This window comes from Sceloporus occidentalis, unplaced genomic scaffold (genome assembly GCF_023333645.1).
Source record: "Sceloporus occidentalis isolate IW3139 unplaced genomic scaffold, rSceOcc1.0.p SCAF_2, whole genome shotgun sequence".
Classification (NCBI taxonomy): Eukaryota; Metazoa; Chordata; class Lepidosauria; order Squamata; family Phrynosomatidae; genus Sceloporus; species Sceloporus occidentalis.
This window is the reverse complement of record NW_028316982.1, coordinates 39,525,691-39,549,170: the sequence shown is the minus strand read 5'-3', so window position 1 is coordinate 39,549,170 and position 23,480 is coordinate 39,525,691. Positions and strand designations below refer to the sequence as shown.

At 39.4% G+C, this 23,480-nt stretch overlaps 2 protein-coding genes across 11 annotated transcripts in view; one reads left to right on the top strand and one right to left on the bottom strand.

The window, feature by feature from the left end:
* The window catches only part of LOC149318183 (uncharacterized), a 32,665-nt gene extending 27,845 nt beyond the window's left edge, over positions 1-4,820 (top strand). For both annotated transcript variants that reach the window (XM_089509168.1, XM_089509170.1), the window contains 2 exons: positions 829-991; positions 2,691-4,820. In XM_089509168.1, the coding sequence (XP_089365294.1) occupies positions 829-991; positions 2,691-2,725 (198 nt within the window). In that variant the 3' untranslated portion in view covers positions 2,726-4,820. The remainder of the gene's footprint in view (positions 1-828; positions 992-2,690) is intronic.
* The window catches only part of LOC149318181 (A-kinase anchor protein SPHKAP-like), a 93,583-nt gene continuing 74,836 nt past the window's right edge, over positions 4,734-23,480 (bottom strand). For 8 of the 9 annotated variants that reach the window (XM_089509159.1, XM_089509163.1, XM_089509161.1 and 5 more), the window contains 6 exons: positions 19,544-23,279; positions 16,979-17,161; positions 15,472-15,558; positions 13,014-13,066; positions 12,734-12,918; positions 4,734-7,016 (listed from right to left, as the gene is read on the bottom strand). In XM_089509159.1, the coding sequence (XP_089365285.1) occupies positions 6,873-7,016; positions 12,734-12,918; positions 13,014-13,066; positions 15,472-15,558; positions 16,979-17,161; positions 19,544-23,279 (4,388 nt within the window). In that variant the 3' untranslated portion in view covers positions 4,734-6,872. The remainder of the gene's footprint in view (positions 7,017-12,733; positions 12,919-13,013; positions 13,067-15,471; positions 15,559-16,978; positions 17,162-19,543; positions 23,280-23,480) is intronic. The other variant, XM_089509166.1, reaches the window with a different exon arrangement.

Below are 23,480 nucleotides of genomic sequence, written 5' to 3'. Positions count from 1 at the left end.
AGATACCCAACACTGTGAAAGTGCAAAATATTGTTATTATGCCACAGAAGTTAAGCAAACCAAACCAAACTGATATTTCTAGCTTGAGTAAGTATAGTTCAATAAAATTTGCACTTTCAAGCGTTAGATATCTTGTGTTCATGAAGTGGTTACAATGCCAGACTAAATTGAGTTCAACTCCCAAGTTGTCAGGAGCCAGGACACATTACATGTGGTTGTGTTGATGCTTTGGTATAGTTTTTCACAGGTTCAACAACTTGTTGCATGATTAAAGAAAATACCAGTGTTTGTGTAATTAAATGTTGCAGCTTAGTGGTATTTTTAATACCTAAAAACTAAGAACAAAAAGATTATGAAACTGATAACTCCTTCAACAGTAAGTATACTGTTGTCATTTACTTAAGGATATTACATAAATTACTTTTTATTCTTGGGAGTGGATTCTCTAATATACAGCAAACAGTATCCTTTCTGAAAGGCACACATTCACCATTAAAACCATAATTTATTCATGACTATTACACACATATTTGTTTCTTCATGAATATTTTAGTATTCAAAACTAGTCCTCATTTCTACATAATAACTGAGAAAGATGGTGGATCAGGAATATCTAACTTGCCATGGAGTTTATTCTTTTTCAGCCAACTTCAACTTCCAAAGCTGCACTTGAATGTATACACGAATCAAAAGCCAAAATAAATTCAGAGGCTGTTATTTCAGTGTACCTGATAGTGTATTTATGCATATGTGAGTCATAGTGGACAGAATGCTAGTGCTGATACTGTTGTGCTACTTTAAAATGTAATTTTTGCCTTTGTTTTAAAGATCTGTTTCAATCCACAAGGCAGTCGTATTCTTACAGCCAGTTTTGATAAGACAGCTCGACTTTGGGACCCACAGACTGGACAATGCATTCAAATACTAGAAGGACACACTGATGAGATTTTTTCATGCACTTTCAATTACACGGGCAATATAATTATTACAGGTAACTAACATCTTCTCTAGAAATTGTCACACATTTAATTTGAATTTTACATGAGCTAAAAGAATGCGGATCAACAGGAGATTTCCCAGTAATTGGTGTCCTCTTTAATAGACATAGTCTATAATTAATTCTGGAACAAAATGTGGTTTCTTCTATGGCTTTCTATGGATTTTCAGGGCAAGTTGGTTCAAATCTGCATAGTAGCTTACATTAAACTGCAATAAGTCAGTGGGAATTCTCTTTAGAAGTGGGCAGCCATCGAACTGTGGTTCTTCTTGTGACAGGCACATAGATGAAAGGAATTAATACAGTCTTCGTGGGTGGATGCATTAAAGTGATCATTGGATTTTAACAACCAAGATTTACACTTTCATGCTAGATACATTTCACTTGGAAGTATCTGATTGATTCCAGTAGTACTTTCATTGAAGCAAGTTTCTTGATGGTGAAGGCCACTGATAAACTTTGCAGCAAGGAGTGGGGCGAGGACAGCAGTATTCATAACTTGTTATTCTGCAGCAGGGTGTGTAATTGTGGGAGGCTAGGGGGCTGCATTAATCCCCTAGGAAATATTGGGGGGCACAACTCCCCCACATATTCCTACCACAAACTCCCAGTTTTTGCCTCCAAATGTTCCCCAATTCCCTCCAGAGATTGTGAGGGGCATTTTATACCATAATTCTATGCACCTTTGCATAGAATTTTTAAAAAGGTCATCCTAAAATGGCCTGGGCCCCCTCCCAATTATGGCAGAAATACCCTCCATGTTCCCTATAGAGTATTTGGTAGCATTTGGGGGCAATTTTCTTTTTGAAAAAAAATTCTTTGACCTCTGGGTGCCCTGAGGGCCTTAAAAACAATCTGACAGAGCCTCCCATGCAGCCTGTATTTTGCCCAGCCCTGTTCTACAGCCACATTCAAGATACAGCTTTTCAGTACTATTACTTTAAAACGTTCAGAAGGCTATTGAATGGTGGCCTGCAACTCACCAGTACAGTGGTCTCTTTGCATACGCAGGGGATCCGTTCCGGCCCCCCCTCCCGCATGTGTGAAAAAAGTCCCTTTGATTGTAATGGTGGTGCACTCCCACATGCGGTGCAGCGCATGAGTGCCATTTTGTCCCCCTGGACTTGCTGTCTGCATGAGCTCAAGTCCACAGATGGTAAGCCCATGGATGGCATGGGCGGACTGTACATCTTGATACATGAGTTGCAGTCTGGATTTACATTTCTTCCCTATCAGGTGCTCTTTAAAAACTGCATTAAAGGCAGAAATTAACAAGATAAATGCAAAGAGAGATTGTAATGAGGAAAGCTGCACCCATTTTGACTGAATGCCTGTTGAATTATTAAGCTGGTTTATTTGAAATTAAACCACTAGTACATCTAGTGGTACAATTGTTTCAATGAACCATAGTGCTTCCTCAAGAAATCAGGGCAGAGGTTATTGCCAGCTGTTCTATCTGATAGCTAAAGATATTATGGTTTGAACTTTAGTAATTCTGTATACAAAACAGACTTCAACTTACTTGTAGGTTCATTGTTTCCAAGGAAAAACATCCCCAGAATTAGTTGGAAATAGCATTACACATAGGTAAGTGGGGACTGATGATCCAGTAGAGATTATAAAAAGCATAGAAGCCATAGCTATTATTTGTACAAATAAAATGAAAAAATAACCTTTCATTTTTTCCTTTTAGGTAGCAAAGATAATACATGTAGGATATGGCGCTGAATGAGGATAATGCCTGACTGAACTTCCTAACAACTTTCATATGGCAAATTTTACAGACAATAACCACTATGCCCTTTAAAAAATTATTCTTGTGTCTCCCTCTCTCTTTTAGCATTACTGAAATAGATCTCTTTCCTGGACCCATGAGCTGAACTATGTTAGCTGGTTCTGTAATAAGCTTTAAATACGTTAAATGATTAAGTTGCAACAAATGACATTGTTTTTCCTTGTAATGGGTTATAGGCCAGTTGTGGTAGGGATAGGGAAATGCATCATAGTATTAACTGTTACATGGATGCTTCTCACGTGTTCAGTTGGTTATAAATGTGTTTAATAGTTGTTGAATGACTATTTGAATCAGTATTAAACTGTAACTATTTATGTAGAATTAAAGTAGATCCTACATACTGGGAAAAAGCATAATCAAAGGGAACTGGTAAAACTTATAGTGACTAATTGTTTCCTTAACTGGAACTACAATATTGTAGTGGAAAACTGGAGCAAGCCTCACTTCTCTGTCTTCATTGTGAATTGAGCTTTCTGTATGAAAGTTTGATTTCATAGTAGCTTGGTTTATGCACTCTTCTCCTGCTAACTTGAAGGGGAAGAATTAGAAGAACTGGCTCTGTGTGAAGGAGAGGACTTAGGGAAGGCAAACTGGAGACAGCCTTAAATTGTAGCGGGGTGAGGGTTATGCTTCTACCGTCTGCCAGCCTGCCCCAGTGGTTCCAATTGTTAAAATAAATTCTTTTACTACCAGTAGCCCTGTTGTTTCACTGCCATTCTAAGTTATTTTTCTCCCTCTTGTCCTTTTGAATTTTGGTGAAGAACTAAAGTGATTGCTTCAGCATTTGTGTATACCATCCAGATGCTATTTGGGTACTGGCATGAAAGCTTGCTTCCAAATCTTTCTGAGTCTCAAATTCTTTTTGCCTCCAGTAAGCCTGTTTTCTATATTGCCCTGAAAATGTCAAGCCAACTGGAAGAAATCTATTTCAACTTCCCTGTTCAGCATTACCCCACAGAGCTACTGATATTATGAACGTTTTACTTCTCATTACGGTTCTGAAAGTGCCAGACAAAAGGTCTGCTACAGAGGAAAGAACAGCATCTTTTACGTCCTGGAAAATGAAGGTTCACTTTGTTCTATAGTGCACACATTTCAGAAAGAACTGCTACTGAAAAATATTTCTTTGAAAGAAAGGAATATCAGAAGTGTGAGAAATTTCTGCTTTAGGTTGTGTAGCCAAACCTGACTTGTGTTTGGGTGAACCAAATGTCTGATAGATTACACTACTAGCTAGTTGTTGTTTTTTTTAAGAACCTTGGTTCTATTCTCTAAGGTAAAACAGGATGTGGGTTATTCTCAGATAGTTCTGTACCAGGTTTGCTGAGCTGATCTAGAATAACATGGCTTGCTTTTTATATAAACAATTATTTGCTATTTCACACACACCCATAACTCTTAAACCTCTTCATTCTATAATAGTTCATTATTGAAGAGATACAGTGTATTTGAGAGAATGGGGATAATTCCATCTAGGTGAGTTTTTCTTCTTCAGGGCAGAGTTGATATGTTGCTATTACTGAAAAATCCAAACGTTGCAATAAACTAACATGGCTAGTCTTCTAGTTCTTCCCTCTTTTACTTATACATTTTAATATCTGGTCTCATAAAACTCCCAGTACCTTTAAAAAAAGTAAGGATATATTTGTGCATTATCACCACGCTTTACAGGTCAACCATCAGTTTTTAGGAGCTGCACGTGCTTAGCATATTTGAAAAATGAAGCCTTCAGGGTATGTTAACATCCCAGTTCTACAAAATGTACTTTCTGATCTTATTGAATGAGAACTTTTTTAGGGGGGGGATTCTTGTTTGATTTGAGATGCAGATTGGTCCTTCCTTCCTTCTGCTAAATGGCTCATTGGCAGTGTTTTATGGTTTCTGTATCATGTGTAAACCGCATTCATAATTAAGACTTAGGAAAAGCAAAGATTACACAGACTGTTAACACAAATTTATTTCAGATCAGGGTGCAATACTAGGAAGAAATGTACAGAATGGAATCTCATCACACATTTACATGTCAGCTATATTAATTGTGCTTGTAAACATTTATTCTACCACTGCAGAAAGTCAGTATAACTTACAAATAACCTGCATTGATCTAAAAAAAAACCTTTTCTAGCAATATAATTTCAGTCTTTAATGACCCATAATTTTATTTTTAAGAGGTACTTAGTGAACACAAGCCTTGGCAGGCGTTAAGATAGAGACAGAACAGACCTAGGTGTTGTTCAGCCTGAGCTATGACCAGGAATAAACAAACCTTTCTGTTATAGTGGCCTTTACCTCTTGACATAGAATAATCAGTAAAGTTGCCTAAACAATAAAAAATAGGTTAAAATCTTGGCAAATGTCTTCTTTGAATTATGAGAAAATACAGGCATGCACATTTAATAGGAACAGTTAGATAAATATGGCTCTTTATAATTTATTTAAAATTACTTCAAAATAGTGCAAAAACATTTTTGGACTTATTACAGAATCATATATTCTTGTAATGAAAATAAAATATGTCTTTCATATTTTTGCAGGAAGATAAGCAATATCACTATATGACCAAAAAATTAGTTTCGCTTTTAAAAAAAAGAGCAAGTTACAGAATATATGCAATTCTCAACAATATAGAATAGCTGCATTGTGAAGATTATATTTGCAAAGGATATTGGCAATCTGTAATGAAAATACTGAATGTGTAAGGAACTGAAGATTTTTACTGAAACAATTCCCCATTTCAAATTTAAATTTAAACCAGATTTTTTGGCTGATGCTAAAGAATTTTTAAGCAAGGGTATGAAAAGTAATAGTTAACTGAAGACCGAGTAACTGGGGCTGCATGCTGACAAATAGATTATGCTTTTCTAGTAAAATAATTATATGCACTGTATCCTAAATATTAAAATGCAAAATGAGAAGTCAGATTTAAAGATACTATGAATTTTGTATTTTTTAGTATAAAAACCTCTTCATGGTTATATGTTTCTATGAGAATACAATATATATTTTGAGGTTGCCCTAAACAATTGATTTTCACTGAGCAGTTAAGTCTAAATGACAGTAAATTTGATTTTCAGCCACAGTCCAGTGGGCACTTGGAGCAAACCTCATGAATTCAGTGTGACTTAATGTCTGAGGAAATAAACATCAGATCAGTCTGTAAATAATGTTGAATCCTTTTTTTAAAAAATACTCTGTTTATTTAAAGATTGCAAAGAACTTTAAAAAGGACAATGAATCACCATTACAAATGGGGAAAAGTGAAGCTCAGAAGTACCAACACCTGCCCACAATCTCACAGCAAATTGCTAATAAAGCTCCACGTGAGACTCACAATTTGTTAAAGGGCAGTCCTATATTACATTCACTAGACCACACAGTCTCCTATAACTGTAGGAAGTAACAACAACAGCAACAATAGAAGTTTCAGAGACCTGTATGGAAATTGGCCAACCTGAATTTTATTCAGCAGAATAGATAATGCCTGCTGAATGACTACAGGCTTTAAAAAGCTATTTCACTAGCTTGTGAATGTTTTTTATATGACATGCTGCAAGAGCTTAGAGTTTAGACTCTTCTTTCTGCTCCTTTGGAATAATTTGAAAAGATAATTATATAGAATTTATTGAAACACATCTCCTACATATCCCATTGGGTAACATTCTACAAACTTACAAGTGAAATTACATATAGTGAGGTCATTTTCTTTATTTAAAAAAATCTTTTGTTACAATGCAATTCCCAGTGTCAGTCAATACAAATGTCCAAGAGACTGTCAGTGATTATCAGAAATATGAGAAATTGTGTTGCTTTTAACAAACCAACCGTGATTTAAAATGGATCCTCAATCTTTCTTGCAACAATACATTCTAAAATACAAAAGTCTCCCATAGGATGCAATGCTATACTCCAGACCTCCGCTTTCCTTTTTTTCTGTGCACAGCTTTGTAACACTCTGGTACACTGGCAGAGTTTGTGCATTTCTATTCACTTTAGGTGCTGATGTTTTGAACAGAGGGCCACCCACAAAACACTGTCACTTAAAATGGATTAAAAATGAAAATGAGAGTATAACAAGATTTCTTATCCCAGCTCAAGGAGCCAATCAAAGAGACTTGGCGTCTGCTCTCTGCTTTCTTCATGGAGTTTGCAGAACTGTACCACAGCATGAAAGATATCGCCCACTTTCCAGGATTTTTGGTGAACAAGCTGCACAACATCTAAAAACTGGAGCAAATGATTTATTTTTAGAGGTTTTATCCAATCTGTTCTCTCATTTTTACTTTAATGACAGGAGCCAAAGAACACTAAATATGAGGGCTGATTTACACACTGCTTTATGACTGTAGCATTGAGTAATGACTTGTATGTGTGAATGAGCTGTCATTGCTGTTTCCTGACACCTTTGCTACAACATTTTTCATTGGAATCCTTAACTCATATTCAGCTATTGATCAAGTGAGGAGTAAATAAGTGATGAGAAATCCAAGTGTTGGATATGTATGTGTGAAGCAGTCCTGAGGGAAAAGCTCTGACTAGGAGGGAGGGGGCTACCACACTAATGGGTTGGCTCCAGAAAGAGTGAAGCATATATTGCCAACAACATCACTATTCACAGAAGGTGCCTCTACCCAATCTTCAGGGGTCATCCTTCTCTCTTGCACTAGACCTGCCCCAACGCCCCCCAATCAGCAGTTTGCTGACCCTCTGTATTGTATTTTCAGCGGTCTGGATGGGTTGTTATGGCAAGGCAAGGCATTTCTCTTCCATTCTCCCAGTTACATGTGTCTAAATCAGGATCCAACTCAGGAAATACAAATGGGCAGGGTAACAAAATACTGTAGTGTGGAGTGTTGCAGTTCATTGTCCCAGTTGGCCAGGCATGTCCTACTCCACATTACTCAACTTCCTGTCCAACTCATTCTGCTGTTTCCCCAGGGGGTATTTGTCCTTTAATATTTTTTGTAACTGCAAGTGTCAAGGTTCCCCTGAGTCTGGATATTATCTCCCTTTTGTAATTGCAGAGCCGGAAACTGAACTGAGTAGCTGTGACAAAGGGTATAAGTGAGGAAATCTGCATTGCATCACATCATCTGGCTATTGTTTTCCTATTGAAATTCAACTAAATGGGCCCAAAAAGAACTGTTTCTCTCTACCTTCCAAAATCACTTTACAAAGGGGCCATTCCCACTTACCATTTAAATTGATTGGTGGTTTGCTTCGAATTGTTAAATCGATTCACTTGAGGCATCGTCCCCACTATGAAAGTGGATCTTTTAATTAGCCCCATGTAATAACTTCTTTTGTGGCACGGTTCTTGTCCCCATTTCACCATTTCAAAATGCATGCCAATCATCTTTGTGTCATCTGTGACGTAAGTGGCAGTCCAGGCAGCCTGGCTTGAGAACGTTTTTTTTTTTTTGGGGGGGGGGAGAGATTTTTCAGAGGAGCTTTGCCCTTCTCTTCCTCTGAGACACAGAGTGACCTGTCAAAGCTCACCCAGTGGGTTTCGGTGGCCCAGCTGAGGATTTGGACCCTCCACTCCCAGAGCGCCCTGGACTGTGTCCCTCCAGGCTGCCCAAACCTTAACCCCATCCCCTCGAGCATCCCCAGGCCTCTGCCTCCCTTTCCCACAGCCAAACTGGAGGGACGGTGATGTGCCTCCTTTTCTCCTCGGCAGAAGAAAGGGCCAGCTAGGAAGGGTGGGGAGGGAGGAAGGGACCCAGGGAGAGAAGGAAGGAAGGGGCCTGGGAGGAGAAGGAAAGAAGGGACCCAGGGGAAGGAAGGAAGGAAGGAAGGGAGGGAGGGAGGAAGGAAGGAAGGAAGGAAGGAAGGAAGGAAGGAAGGAAGGGGCCCAGGAGGAGGAGGATGGGGGACATAGCATGTGTTTTTTAAAAAAATAGAATTGATGCATCGATAGTATGGTATACCACTCTATCAATGCATCGATTATTTCTATTTAAAAAAAGAAGAAAAGAAAAGAACTCATAGGTCACAAGTAAAAAGGCAAAACTGGGTGTATGTGTGACATCTCCAAAGAACTGGGGAGGGATGGTAAACATCCCTCTGCCATTAGTCCCTTCCCCTCCAGAATGATGCAATTCCCATCTGTTGTTCCCACTTGCTGAACACTGCAGAATCGATTCTTTTAAAAAGAACCACTTTGAAATGACTCTCTGAAAAAAGTGGGCTTTTTGCATTTGCCGTGCTTCATTGTGATTGCAATCAATCGCACCAGGATCAGAACCAGTTTCAAGTGGGAATGAGGGTCATATAATTTGATCAGCAATTTGTTGTATTCCATAGTGGGAATGAGACCAGGATATAGTAAAATGTTAGACTAGGGCTGCGCCCACACTGCAGAAATGATCCAGTTTGACTCGCAGCCATGGCACAAAGCTATGGAATTCTGGGAATTGTTTTGTGAAACATTTAGCCTTCTCTGCCAGAGAGCTCTGGTGCCACAACAAACAACAATTCCCAGAAATCCATAGGATTGAGCCATGAAAGTTAAAGTGGTGTCAAACTGGATTATTGTTGCAGTGTAGATGCAGCCAAGGACTGTGGAAATGCAATTTGAAATGACAACTCAAGATAAGGAGCTCACTTGGTTACCACAGGCCTGTCATGACCAGCCTGATCTACCTGTTAGCACTGTTATGGTGAAATGTAGTTGGGGAAGAGAGTCACGCACATCATCTTGTGTTTCATGGAACTAGGATGAGATCAAAGTACAAGATATATTCTTTGTAGAAAGGTGTATCTACTTTCTGACCAATTTTTGCCAAGTTGCTATATCTCTGCCTGCTTCAGGCTGTAAGAATCAGGGATGGGAGCAGGGGAGGTTTTACACCTCCACCTTTATGCATGGGAAGTGGTAGCCTGCTTTCAGTCTGGTCATAAACTCTGCAGACATCCAAAGGAGCCACTGTATTTTCTTTACAACTATTTCTGATGAAGCTCTCTGGGGAAATTGTGTTGTAAGTCATTAAAAAGACTCTGCACTCTTTGCTAGTATTTAAATATAGAAACATTAACTCTCATTTTTTTAACTGCATGTCACCAAATTGTGTTTAAAATTCTGCTTCCTTTACATTTTCAAGCAGCTGCGGGGAAAAAACTGACACGGTCCACTTTTATGTTCTCTTGATTTCCTGAATGATGGGCATAACCAAATTCAAATTCTTCTGGCTTAGAAATGGAAATCAAAATTTCATTTTCTTCCCTTTTACAATCACTATCTAATTAGACTTCCCATTCTCCACCACTCTGCTTTCAAATGCACATGGAAATATTGCATCTCCAAGATGGCTGGACAATTTACTATTTAATTGTTGTGTTCTAAACTTAAACAAGTTGTGTTCTAAACTTAAACCAAGGGCAGACATACTGACAGGATGTGTTTCATCCCCCTCTGGCATATTTTAGCAATTGGTTTAACTATTTACAGAGACATATGGCAAAGCTGACAGCTGTTTCTACAATGGGAGGTAATTTGGCAGTTGTTACTGAATGCAGTTTAAATTATGTTTACAAATCCCAAATATTTTTCTGCAGAAAATATTAAATAGTCTTTCAGCTAAAGCTAATGATGGCTGAATATATTTTGGTGGCTTTTTAAAAAGATTTAGAGCCCAGTTTTATTCCCTCTTGTCTTGATGCCATAGTAGTTCATTCATTCATTCTGCACAAGACCTTGACAACAAGGATACATCCATGTCTCCTATTCAATGCCTCTCTCTCCCCCCCAAGATTGGTATGTATTGTATTAATCAATGGAGCTATCAAGTTGGAAAGATTCCCACCTACCCACTCGCATGGCATCATACTAATTTATTTAAAATATTCACAGCCCACCTTATCTACACTCCAAGATAATTTAAATCAGTCACCCTTAGCCTGACACTCTCAGATTATTAGATAGGCTGTTGCTAAATCTATCTTTCCTTCAGATTAGTTGACAGGGATCACTTCGCCCAGCAATTGTGACTGCAGTTTTTGAGACTATTGTTTGTGCAGCACAAAGTGGTATGCTTACCAAATTACTGTAAAGCAGGAAAACTCCAGTAGTCCAATGGTCAATTTTTCCAGCCCAGGACTCACCACAAGGTCCATCCCTTGCCCAAGTCTGCTTCTGCCTGCTATGACAGACTTTAATTATGTTTTCTCCATTCTGTGTTTTACTAACTCTGTATATGGTATGCTTTGTTTTGTACTGTGTAAAACCACTGAATGCATTTTTTAGGAAAGAGTAAAATAAACTGTAGCACAGACCAAGCCCTTGTTTTAATGCAGAATCGCTGCTTCTGGCAGCATCTAGGAGCAACAAGTAATGGAGAAAGCAGTAGCATAAGAGGACCTTCGGCCATGCAGGTGCCACAAAATCAGGCAGGAAGTAGCATGGAGCATGTGTTATTAAATCCTGCTGTAAATGCAATCCCAAACTGTTTTTTCTCAGGTGTATTAACAGTGGCGTCCCTAGGATTGGTTTCATCCGGTGTGGTCACTCATGTTGTCACCCTCCTCACTGATCTCCTCTTTCTATTTCACACCATACAGAATCCTTAATTTTTTTGGAACTGTTACTCGTAAATCATAATTCACATATACAGTCAGCCCACCCTTTACACAGAGGATCGGTTCTGGATCCCTCCCCACGTAAGGCAAAAGCCGTGTATGCTCACGCCCTATTGAAAACAATGGGGTGCATGCACATGTGCCACGGGCACATTCACCATTCATTTAATTCTCCCATGGCATCAGCATAAGCTGAAAGCTGCGTAAGAGAAGCCTGAGTATGGCAGTAAGCTTGACTGTACCACTGAATGTAATGCTAATAGTTGTGATATAAACAACTAGCAAAATTAAAAATTACACCTTCAGATGCATAAACTAAATGTATTTACATATACGTAGTGAATATTTGGTTAAAGTATAATATTCTTAAAGAAAATTTTAAAAATATTTTTTTTAAAAATTAAAAATTTAAATTTAAATTTTAAAAAATTCTACAGGCCCTCCTTTCTTCTCCCACTGAGGTTCACCTCACTCCCACCATCTCTTAAAACATTTTAAAGAGATACAGGCAAATGCCACAATGTTTCTACCAAAATGCAGGTGTTTGAGCAGAAGTGGTATCACCCTACCTTAGGGTATCACCTGGTGCGATCCGTACCCACCTAGTGACGCCACTATATTAATTAGACACATTTCACACAAGGGTCTGTGAAATATGGTGAAAATATTGGATGCAGGACATTTGCCTTTAAATTCCTAGTGAGTCTCTGGTTGGCTTTGGGAAAATTGCCCTCTCGGCCTAACCTATCTCACTGGGTTGTTGTGAGGCTAAAATAGGACAACCCCCATGTACATTCCCCTTAAATCCTTAGAAGAAGAGAGATAAATGCAAGTGTAATTGGGTGGGAAGGTTGGGGAGGGTTGCTGGAGAAGAGGAAGAGGAGCCAGAGGAGGAAGAGAGATTAGAAAAGGCTACAGAACAAGCTGGAAGATGGGAAACAGCTGTGAGAGAGCCTGGAGAAGGAGAAAGGGGTGAGGCCCTAGGAGGATGGGGTGGAGAGACCATCAGAAGAAAGGGAGAGGTGGCCAGGAAGAAGGGCTGCAGGAGAAGGGAGTGTGTGGAGGTGGATGCAAGAGGGACAACACCAGTGATTCAGAACCTCAAATGGGACGGGTGGCTGGCTCCCCCGCAGTCCAGATGCGGATGAGCTCCTGCTGGGCCTTGCAGTTTGGTACTTTTAAGGGACCCTTGTTGGGACGGGGACCTAGGGGTCTTGCCCACAGCAAGAAATAGGGTGGGATGTTGATAGTCAACTGGCAAAATCCAAGGGTCATAATTTGCACAATTCTTTTAATAATACAATAAAATATTTAAAATACAGTAGCTATACTAAGGGAATATGGCACTACTATTTCCCTGGACATACCTTTTCAATTCTATTTTCCTGAGATTTCTTAAAATAGATTGTGGGAAGCCCAAGTTCCGATGCAGCTATCCACTGAAGTGTGGCACGCAGTTCTGCATCTGGACACTCTGGTTCCAGGTCGAAGTTTATCACCAAGAGATCCTTTTGTGCACTGGCTGTTCCCACACATATAGCAGAAGTGCATTCTGAGAAAAGGGACACCATCATTTTCATTCAAGCAAGCCAAATGCTTCCAAGCAAAGCAAGTTTCCATGTCCTATATAAGTGAAACAGTACTTACCTTCTGCTTTTTCTGGCTCCTTTTTATGAAATGTGTTTTCTTCTACTAATACACTGGAGAAACAAAAATGAGAAATAAAGAATTACATGTTGTTTGGGGGACATAGCTGATATTCTTTCATAAATGCTGAGATGATTTCAAGGAGAAGCCTTAGATGCTACAGCTTCACTAGAACACAAAAAGGAACATGTTTGTCACTCACAATGGTGGGAACATGAGAGATGGCCTTCTCAGTGGCTGTTCTCTGACTTTGGAACCCCTTGTCAAGTGATGATCATTTACTCAGTCTTAGATGTCTTTCTACTGACAGGACAAGCCATTATTATTTAGACAGCACTTTTGCCTACAATATGATTTGTAGGTATGCTGCAGTTGGTTTTAACTAGCTACTTCCATTTGGTTTGTTTTTAGATTTCTTATTTGTACTTTACTGTATTTGGTATACAGGCTGAGTATCCCTTATCTGAAATGCTTGAGACTAGAAGTATTTCAGATTTTGGAATACCCATATTATCATTTGCATACATAATGAGAGCCTTGGAGATGGGACTCAAGTCGAAACATGAAATTAATTTGTTGCTTATACACCTTATACATGTAGCCTAAAGGCAATTTTATACAGTATTTTAAATAATTTTGTGCATGAAACAAAGTTTGTTTACACTGAACCACCAAAAAGCTAAGGTGTCACTATCTCAGGATCCCATGGAAAAAGTTTTGGAGTATTTCAGAATTCTGGATAAGGAAGGTGCAACCTATATTTGTATACAACAAATATTAATATGATAATAATGCCTTTATCTCCCTAGAGAGGTTGGACTAGAACTCGCTCTTTTGCAAGCAGATGAATACCTGTTAATTCTGGCAGATCTTTGCTCAGGGGTAAAAAGCACTTCATATACTGTGTTGTTTATATTGGTTTTTCTTAATGGTCTGTTTTAAAATTCTTTTACAGTTGGCCCTCCATATCCACAGATATTTTTTATTCATGGATTCAACTATCCACAGCTTAAAAATATTTAAAAATAAATATAAATTCAAAAAAGCCATGATTTTGTCATTTTATATTTTACTATTTTACTACTGGTACCTCACTGTATATAATGGGACTTGAGTATCCATGGATTATGGTATTCACAGGGGTCCTGGAACCAAACCCCAGCAGTATACTAAGGGCCTGCTGTAATGTTATTAATAGATTATATTTTTACCTTTTACGTGATGTACATTTTTGCCTATATCTGTTTTAACTTTTGTAAGCCACCTTGAGTCCCAGATTGGGGGAAAGGTACGGTATAAATAAATGCTGGCATTCTGTTCAGTATTTACAATGTCTTAAGCCAGATTTATGGAATCCTAATTATTAGAATTCATGTCTACAGTCATTGCACCAATGTAACAACACGGTGTTGTCGAAGACCACCTTAGAAGCCAGGTTGTGCCACTAACAGGGATTTCCAAGGTGGGGAAGCAGAGCAGCATGTGAAGAAGCACCCAGCCTGTCCTTGAAGTGAGGGATTTTCTGATAAGCAGTTGTGATAGGATCCAATTGGATTTTTGGTAGACTTTCCTCCAGAGCTACCCCAGACTTGCCAAGGATTGATCCCATGGGCTTCAGCATGCAGAGCAAATACTCTTTAATACTGAGTTGTGGTCCATCTTTCCCAGGAACTAAAAATTGTGCAGGTTGCACACTGTGGACTCTGCCACAGGTGAGAGACCCTAGGTCCAATGGGAAGTTTCCCAAGAATACCATTATGGCAAGGAGAGGATCCCATTGATTTTATCCACCACTCAGAGAAGGATACTGCCAGAAATAAAATTCTGCTCATTTCCAATTTTAAAAAAAATATCGAGAAACCACATTTTTGGAAAGGATTCAGCCCAAGGAGAGGGGCATTTCACAAAAAGCAAAACTGTCCCAGGTCCCCCATACTACTTACTACTTGTAAACAATTTTCAGAATTGTGTGATTGAAGGATGGGTACAATTCTGCAAAATAAGCAAGCAAGCAAGCTGATAGATCAGGATATGTTACTTACACCATAGAGAAATTAATAGTTGCCACTGACATTAGTGACTGAAAATACAGCTGAATCAATACATTGGAGAGGGTGGCATAGCAAAAACAAGGAGACTCAGTTTGCAGCAGTGTATTCAGTATACGATGCATGGTTGAAATCATTTGTGCTTTACAGCACATTACACAATGACTGTGAGTGCAGTGATAATTAATTATTTTCATTAAAGTGGTGATTATCCTTCTAGGAACTGTCTAACTATAGGTCTGCATTGTCACTGGAGGAATTTGCAATGTAGTTAAAACAGCAGCTAGAAAGCAGCAGGACAAACAATGAAGGTTTTGGAGTTGTTGGTACATTCTGGATGATGTGGATGATTTTCAGAAGAAATGGAATAGCATCTTCTGAGATCAGACTTCACCTTAACAGTTACTTACTTAATTGTACCGGAAGATGGCATGCTTTCCTGATAAATTTCCAGATCCATAATGCCAAGACTGCTAGTGGTACTGCTGTTGCCATTGCTGACAATGCAAAAATTTAAGTATTAATGCCAGTCTGCACCAGCATGCAACTGAACACATTGTTAACCCAGCATTCTGCATCTCAGCATGAGGGCACACAGTTCTTGTACTACTCAGCAAATCACTACCAGCAAAACAAAATATGTGGATATGCTTATTAAAACAAACACAATGGTTACACATCTAGTGATGCTAATGAACTGACAGAGAAAGAACCAAAACTTAGGTTCTTGGTTTCATATGACAAAATGAACATTTTATTTCAGTTCATGGTCTTACATAACATGAAGCGCTATGTAAGGACTAATTTGTACATGCAGATAGACTACTTGATGTTTCCTCATTTGGAGACAGCAAACTGCATCCACTGAAGGGTATTGTTTTGGAGGTGATTTTGGAGGACATGAAAAGCTGGTGGGGTTTGATCTCTGATAGCTGTTTTAAAATATATGCTAGCTATCATTTGATGTTGCAGTCATCAAGTATTTAGCATGTTTTTTAAAATTAAACTTAACCTAAGCCTTATCACATTGTATGTACTCAATACACTTCCAGAATTCCAGATACCTCTGAAAGTGTATATAGGATAGGAATAAGGTAAGAGATTTCATTCCTTGAATGACTCCATCAAAAATGAAAAGATTTGTTTATCTGCAGTGTATACTATCACATAAACATTGAAAAGAACAGAGGCCTCAGAATATGGGTTAACACTCATGTATGAACCGAGTAACATATAGTGATATTTCAACTGTAATTATTATTTGGAATGAAAGCAAATGCTGATTACTGATGGTATCTCTGGCTATTTTGTTTAGGTTGCAGTACCAATGCAGATTTCAGCATTTAGAAAAAGCTCATAAGCAATGGGACAAACTACTTAATAGAGGACAGGAATGTCCATGTTTCCCTCCACTTTACAAATTGAGTGAATTCAGTTGCAGTGAAGCTGTATAGACCTACAGTTTTCACTGTGACTTTGCTTTTGACTGCTGGTGCTCACAGTGTTATATTAATACAAAAGTCCAATGCAGCAGAAAAAAGAACCCCTAAAATTTCTCTACCAGCCCATTTATCAATCACAGAGGACTACAAGAAAGCAGTTACAACAGTTTGAAGATGTAAACGACCCAAACAGGTGCAATAAATGTGTCTGTAAAACTGAATAGATAAAATGAGCTGTGATTGACTCTAATTAGCTTGTCAGGTGATGTTTGCCTTGCAGGAACAGGAATTTCTGAAGACTGGATTGCAGTTTCTTTGCATGGTTTCCGAAGACTTAATGAGGCCTCCTGCTGCACTGCATGAAAACTAGATCTCTTTTGGAAACATTCTTGTGACATTCATACTAAGCAACGGACAATCAAAATGTTTATGCAGATGATCATACACCATACAACACAAAAGGCATGGTAGCTACCTCATGGATCTCTCACTGAGCTGCAAATAGCTGCTTGTATCATCAGGGATCTCCTCTTCATTTGTCAACTGACACCAGCTGCTACCTGTGCTTTCATCACTGCTGCTGAGAGGGACTGAGGACTCTTCCGCTGCTTTGGCTTCCACTGAGGCTTCAGACTCAGGGACCCTGCCCATAGTCAAGCTGATTCAGAAAAGAAGAAAGACATTCCTGCTGAAGTTTAAGGGGAACAATTAGGGGAAGACAAGGGCCATCCAGTCCAGCCCCCTGCCATGCAGGAAATTATAATCAAAGCATCCCGGCAGATGGCCATTCAGCCTCTGTTTAAATACCTTCAAGGAAGGAGACTCCACCACTCTCCAAAGGAGTGCGTTCCATTGTCAAACAGCTCTTACTGCCAAGAAGTTCCTCCTAATGTTGAGGTGGAATCTTTTCCTGTAGCTTGCATCCGTTGTTCTGTGTTCTAGTCTTTGGAGCAGCAGAAAACAAGCTTGCCCCATCCTCAGTGTGACACCCCTACACCCCTTCACTTAAACAGGGATATCCTATTACCTCTTAACCATCTCTTCTCCAGGCTAAACACACCCAGCTCCCTAGTTCTTTCCTCATAAGGCATGGTTTCCTGACCCTTCACCATTTTGGTCACCCTCCTCTGGACATGCTCCAATTTGTCAACATCCTTTCTGGGTTTGATCTGTCAAAATTATGGATCCACCTAATTCTGTTTTGACCACAGTTCACCAGCTTGCCTGTAAAAATATCATAGGGTACTTTGTCAAAAGCCTAACTGAAATCAGTGTATACATTGATAGCACACTTCTGCTCTATCGAGTTTGTAAGGAGCTCTTCAGACCAGCCATTAAGGCCAGTCTGGGGGCGGAGTCGGGGCATTGTATTCACATGATGCATGCCCCAACTCTGCCCCCAGGGGTCCCTTAGGCCACGCGCCACTCCACACAGTGTGTGGCATCATGGCGCTCCTCCGGTGCTGCTTCCGCACAATGCAGCACTGAAAGACTGCCAAATAGCCGCAGCTATCGTGCCCTGTCAAGGGCGCAAAAAGGAGCCGCATTTTGCGGCCCCTTTTTGCACCCTGGAAAGGTGAGATCAGGGCTGTGGAATGTGGTTGCTGCAGCCCTGATCTAGCTAGGAAAGGGGTGGTGTCGAATAACCATCAGAATATAATGGCAAACTTTCATCAGATGTTGGCAGAGTATGTGCTTTAGATTATAGGACAATGCAGAGCTACTTCACACATGTGAAAAAATATGTATTATTCCTGAGGGAGAGACTCACTGGCTTGCTGGGGGGTTTTTTCGACCATGGGGGGCCATACTCCTTTCCTATTTTTTGTAACTTAAAAAAAAATACTTACCCCCTCATGAGGAATACTTTCACCATGATTTTAGCTTCTCCTAGGCTGTTTTAGGCCTAAGAAAAGCCATTTTCTAACCAGGAAATCAACTTCCCTAAAGGATATGGGAGACATTTTCATTTTCAAAACAATTTGTTTTGAGATTTTGGGAAAACTAAGGGGCCCTTGGGGTCTCAAAATGACCATGGGACCCAATTTAAGCCTATGGGATGCTCTTTGTCCATCCGTGATGTAAGGCTTGAGTTTACTTTTGTATTTTACTTGGGACCACAAGCTACACCCTTCAGAACCAGGTGTAAAAAAGAGATACTATTAGAATTAAATAAGAATTAGAATTAAAGAATAGGTGGTCTCTGAGCACATTTTGAGCCCAGGAATTTATTTTCAGTATCAGAACTGAACTAAGCTTACAGTCAGTTTACACAAAAGTCTAAGCCTCATTATCCAAAGTATTTTTTTATTTCAGCAGCCTAATACAGTTGAGAAAATCTATTTTTCTTTCTATTATTGAACAGTTAGGAACTAGAAATCCTTGTCAATCTACTGCAAATAATCTGTAGATCTTGCAGAAAATTCAGGTCTGCTTTCTCTCTACATGTTATACATGTCTATATAGAAATGTACTAGAGAGCCAGCATGGTGTAGTGGTTTAAGCCATTGGCTACGACTCTGGAAATCAGAATTTGAATCCTTGTTTGGCCATGGAAACCCACCGACTGACCTTAGGCAAATCACATTCTCTCAGCCTCAGAGGGAGGCAAAGTCAAACCCCCCACTCTGAACAAATCTTGCCAAGAAAACCCCATGATAGGTTTGCCTTAGAGTCATCATAAATCAAAAACAACTTGAAGGAACACAGCAACAACAGCACTTATATTACTGAAATCCTGATGAAAGCATTTGTTTATCACAATGTGGGAAAGAATAGAAAAATAAACTGAAATTTGACATGGCTCTTAAAAGCAAACACAAATTCGGCAAACTTTATATTAGGGAGCAGGGGAATACTCTGTGTTTGCTTCCTTTCTATGGTATGGAAATAAAACTTTTGGATTATAATTCTCAGATTCTAGATGTAGTCAAAAAAGTAACTTTTACAAATTCTGCCTGTTCTATGTGAGGAGAAATACTGAGTCCCACAGGTTAGTTATTTACAAAGCCCAAAACTGCAATCTGGCTATGAAACTCACCTGTTGTTTGAAGGGTTTTCTTTGTTTAGATGATCCCTAGATTCCTCAGAGGCACTGTTAACTTCATTTACAGGTTCTGAACTTTTATCAAGGTCTTCTCTTTGATCAGTCTCTATTTGAATTAAAGGCACTTCCCTTATGTATGAAGAAGAGCTTGCACAATGTGTAGGAAACAATCCAGGAGGTGCAGTATATTCATTTTTCACACTTAAATCTATTCTGTCAGCTGTTGGTTTACTGATACTTTGCATTCCTATTGGAAAATGGCTGCTTTCTGTGTCATGATCCCTCTCTGAAGAATCTTGGTGGGTGGCAATTAATGTTTTCCCACTTTCAACAATATTTGTTGCTAACCTGTTTGCATACTGCTGGACGTGTGATGGGGAGTCGTGAGGATGCTGGTCAGGCTCAGTAACCTCTCCATCATCTATTATTATTTTGTTCTTGCACATTAGAGCTTTGATGGAGTTTGACCATGTCTCATGGATTAGCATGTCAGTTATCTGATCAGTCTGACATCTTTGGTACAGGTAAGAGTCTGATTTACAAAGTCCTGAAGTGGATAATGTGCTGATTGGCCGTACATTTAAAGAATCCTGGTGGCCATTGCGAGAAAAGCCATCTAATGAATTTGCTTTGACAGGTGCATTCACTGTTAGCCTTGATGCTGAGGATCTGCTATCAGGCATTGAAGACTGCCTAAAACAAAAGGGTGATCGTTGGGAAGGGGGCAATAAATTGCTATTCCAGTCTTTTGCATTCCTCATAGAAGTCACATTTTCTTTATTTTCTTTTTCAATTTCCCTTAGCATGTATCTATAAAACTCTTCTGTTATGCTTTCTGTGCTTGACTGTTTGGATGGGCAACTTGACCTGACATTGAGGTGGCCATTTTTCCTGGTGACTTGTTGCAATGCAGATGTCAAGATATTGTTTGCATTCTTTCCGGCATAGTAGTCAAGTAATAAATCAAACTCTCGACCTTCATTTTCCATCTGGTTGACCATAAACCTTGAAAACTCATCTGTAATGCTTTCACAGCTGGACTGTTTGGAGACAGAACTGGTTCTGCTTATTGGCTGCCCTAAAGTGTTCATGAGACTTAAAGTATTTGCAGACCCTTTGGAATCTGAGTCTTCCTCGGGAATGCTCTCACAGCTGGATGCATTGACTCTGTTCCATCTGTCACAGTGCAGTCTATTTCGAGGATGGTTTGGACTTTGCCAGACATTGTCAGCCACAGAGAGTTCAGCTAAGTTCATAATTTTAGCAGCTACTTCACTGGCAAAGCTATTGTTTGAATCTAGGGTATCATCTAGGTTAATGGATTCATCCACTACCCTATTCATGAGCCTTTCTTTTAGCTCAGGGTGCTCATCTGTCTTTCTCTTGATCTCACTAAGCCTAGGTGGCCTATGTTTTCTCACAACTGATCCATTGGATGGTGTCTCTTTCTTTCTTTTAATGGGCCGGCATGTTAAAGCCTGGGGCAACAAATAGTCACCTCCTCTCTTCCATGCACAGAACCAAGGTTGCTTGCCATTTGAATTGTCAAGGCAAATGGCAGCTATTTCTGTTGCCATAGAGACTACTGTCTCTGCTAATTCCTCTGCAAAATCTGTTATGCAGTATTTGTCTGTTGGGTGCTTCAGCTGTAGCAGAGGTTGGGGAGGCGGAAAACTTTGATTACCCAACAAGGACACAGTAAGTTGGGCTTCACTGTGCCACCCTGTGTCACAGGTATGCTGTTCCTGACTTTCTGTACTTACTTTCACATTCAAAGATTGAAGATCTTGAAGGCCATGTCTGCATTCACTTGCTGGTGTTGTACTGTCTCTGCCAGTAAATGACTGGAGGTCTTTCTTAGTTTGACTGATGCTATTGGAATTTATGGATTTGTAACACTCTCTTGTATTTCTTTTGAGATATCTTTTCTTGGGAGAAGTTTTTCCAGAGGATGAGCTATGTGTAGTGGCCCCCGTTGGTAAATCTGCATGAGGGGTAGCAGATTCAAGAATGCCCGGAACAACTTCCCGTTTGACGTCTTTCACCACATTTCTTGCAGACACAGTTTCCTTGTCTTGATTGTTGCTACAGAAGGTATTAAGAAGCTTATTACTGGAGCAGTCTGGGGAATGCTCTAACAGGTTATTTATTGTTTCTTTCATTTGGCTCTCCATTACCTGACCATTAAGACTATCTACAGCAAAAGCACTTGAACATTCACTAAGCTTTGTAATATCACTCACTTTCTTACAGGTAAAGTACAGCACATTAAAAAGCAGCTTATTAACAGTTGCAATAAAAACATCTTGAGTATTGAGGTCTATTCTTCTTTCTGAACACACATTTAGCTGCTTCCTCCTGACTTCATCCACTGAGTGTGTAAGAATAACATTGGACAAGTCCTGGGCGAGATCATCAATAACTATTTCATCCACATGGGGAACAGAGGGTGTTGTTGCAGCCTGAGCAATTTTTCCATTTATAGACTCCATAAAGTCTCCTAAATTCCTATATGTTTCAGGTTTTGTTAACACTAAAGATGCCTCTTTGAATAACACTTGGGCAATGCTGTTGTTTAGGTTTTCCATACTACTCCCTATAGCTATGCTACAGTGAAGAGTAATAGCTGCTGATGTCTCAGCAGCAGATAAAAGTCCTCCTGAAGTTACAGGGTACTTATCATCTTTCTTTTCCCCAAGGCCACAAACAGCAACAGCACTTGCCACTTGAGTCATGCCACACAGTGCAGATGGAAATGAATAATCAACAGATGTGCAGTGATTGGCACTTTGGAAAGGTATTCCATCTGACTCTTCATTATCAATCATATTAGTTGCAGTGTTTGTGGATTCCTGTTCTCTTTTGAGCTTTTCTGTGGCATGTGGACTTGAAATAGTACCTATGACTGTTGCAGCACAAGCCAAAGCTACTTCTAAAGCACTTTGAGTGCCCTCACTGGAGCTCTTGTCTTGTAAATGATCGATAACTTCAGAAGACTGTATGCCTTCAGACCAAGGACACAAATTTGGTAAGCTGGCTCCAGGCCATTCAGGTGTATTGTCAGAGCCGTCTGGACTCTGAACTATAACAATTTTTGGAAGTTCATTCCATGACTGGGAAGCCATGATATTCTGTTTTGCATATGCAGCTGACGTCAAGGAGTTACCAACAGAGATGCTGATGGCAGCCTCTTTAGTAAAAGCAGACTGAGACAACCTGATAAATGCATCTTGCAGAACAGATTCTGCCAGATTTGTAGCAAACTGACCTGCAGTGGCCTGTTCATTTTGAATGAAAAGATGAGGTGGTCTTTCTGTTCTACAGTCTGATGTATCTAAATGAATATTTTGCTCTGCTGTCACATCATCGAAAGAAATAATTTCTTCCTTGGACATTACGGCCAAAAATGCATCTTCTGACAAATTAGAAGAATCATCCAGACAGCCAGTATTAGAGGATGGCTTAGATTTTCCATCCTGATCAAATTTCCAATGAAGCTGCTTAATGGCTTTACCTACAGTTTGTGAAACACTGACTTCACTTTCCCCATTATATTCTTCTTCAGATGAACCTGAAGTCGTAGCAGGAGCTGTGCTACTGTCTTTGTTAATACAATTAACTTCCAGGGCAAATGGCAATCCGTCTTTTTGGTAATGCAGAATTTCATGTCCTTTCCCACTGTGCTTTTTGGATTCTATGGCAGATTCTGTGATATTCAATTTTTCCTGGCCTAGAGAAAGGAAAATAATGTAGCATTTAGAGCAGGAAATAATTTATTATTATTTCCTGAACACAGCAAATGACAAGGGGAGAGTGCACTCACCATGTTTAATGATCACATATCTGTTATAGTTAGGCAGTTATATTTAAGGCATGAAGGATGTTTACTTTCCTCTTATTTTATTGCTTTTAAGCTACAGTTAAAAGGTTA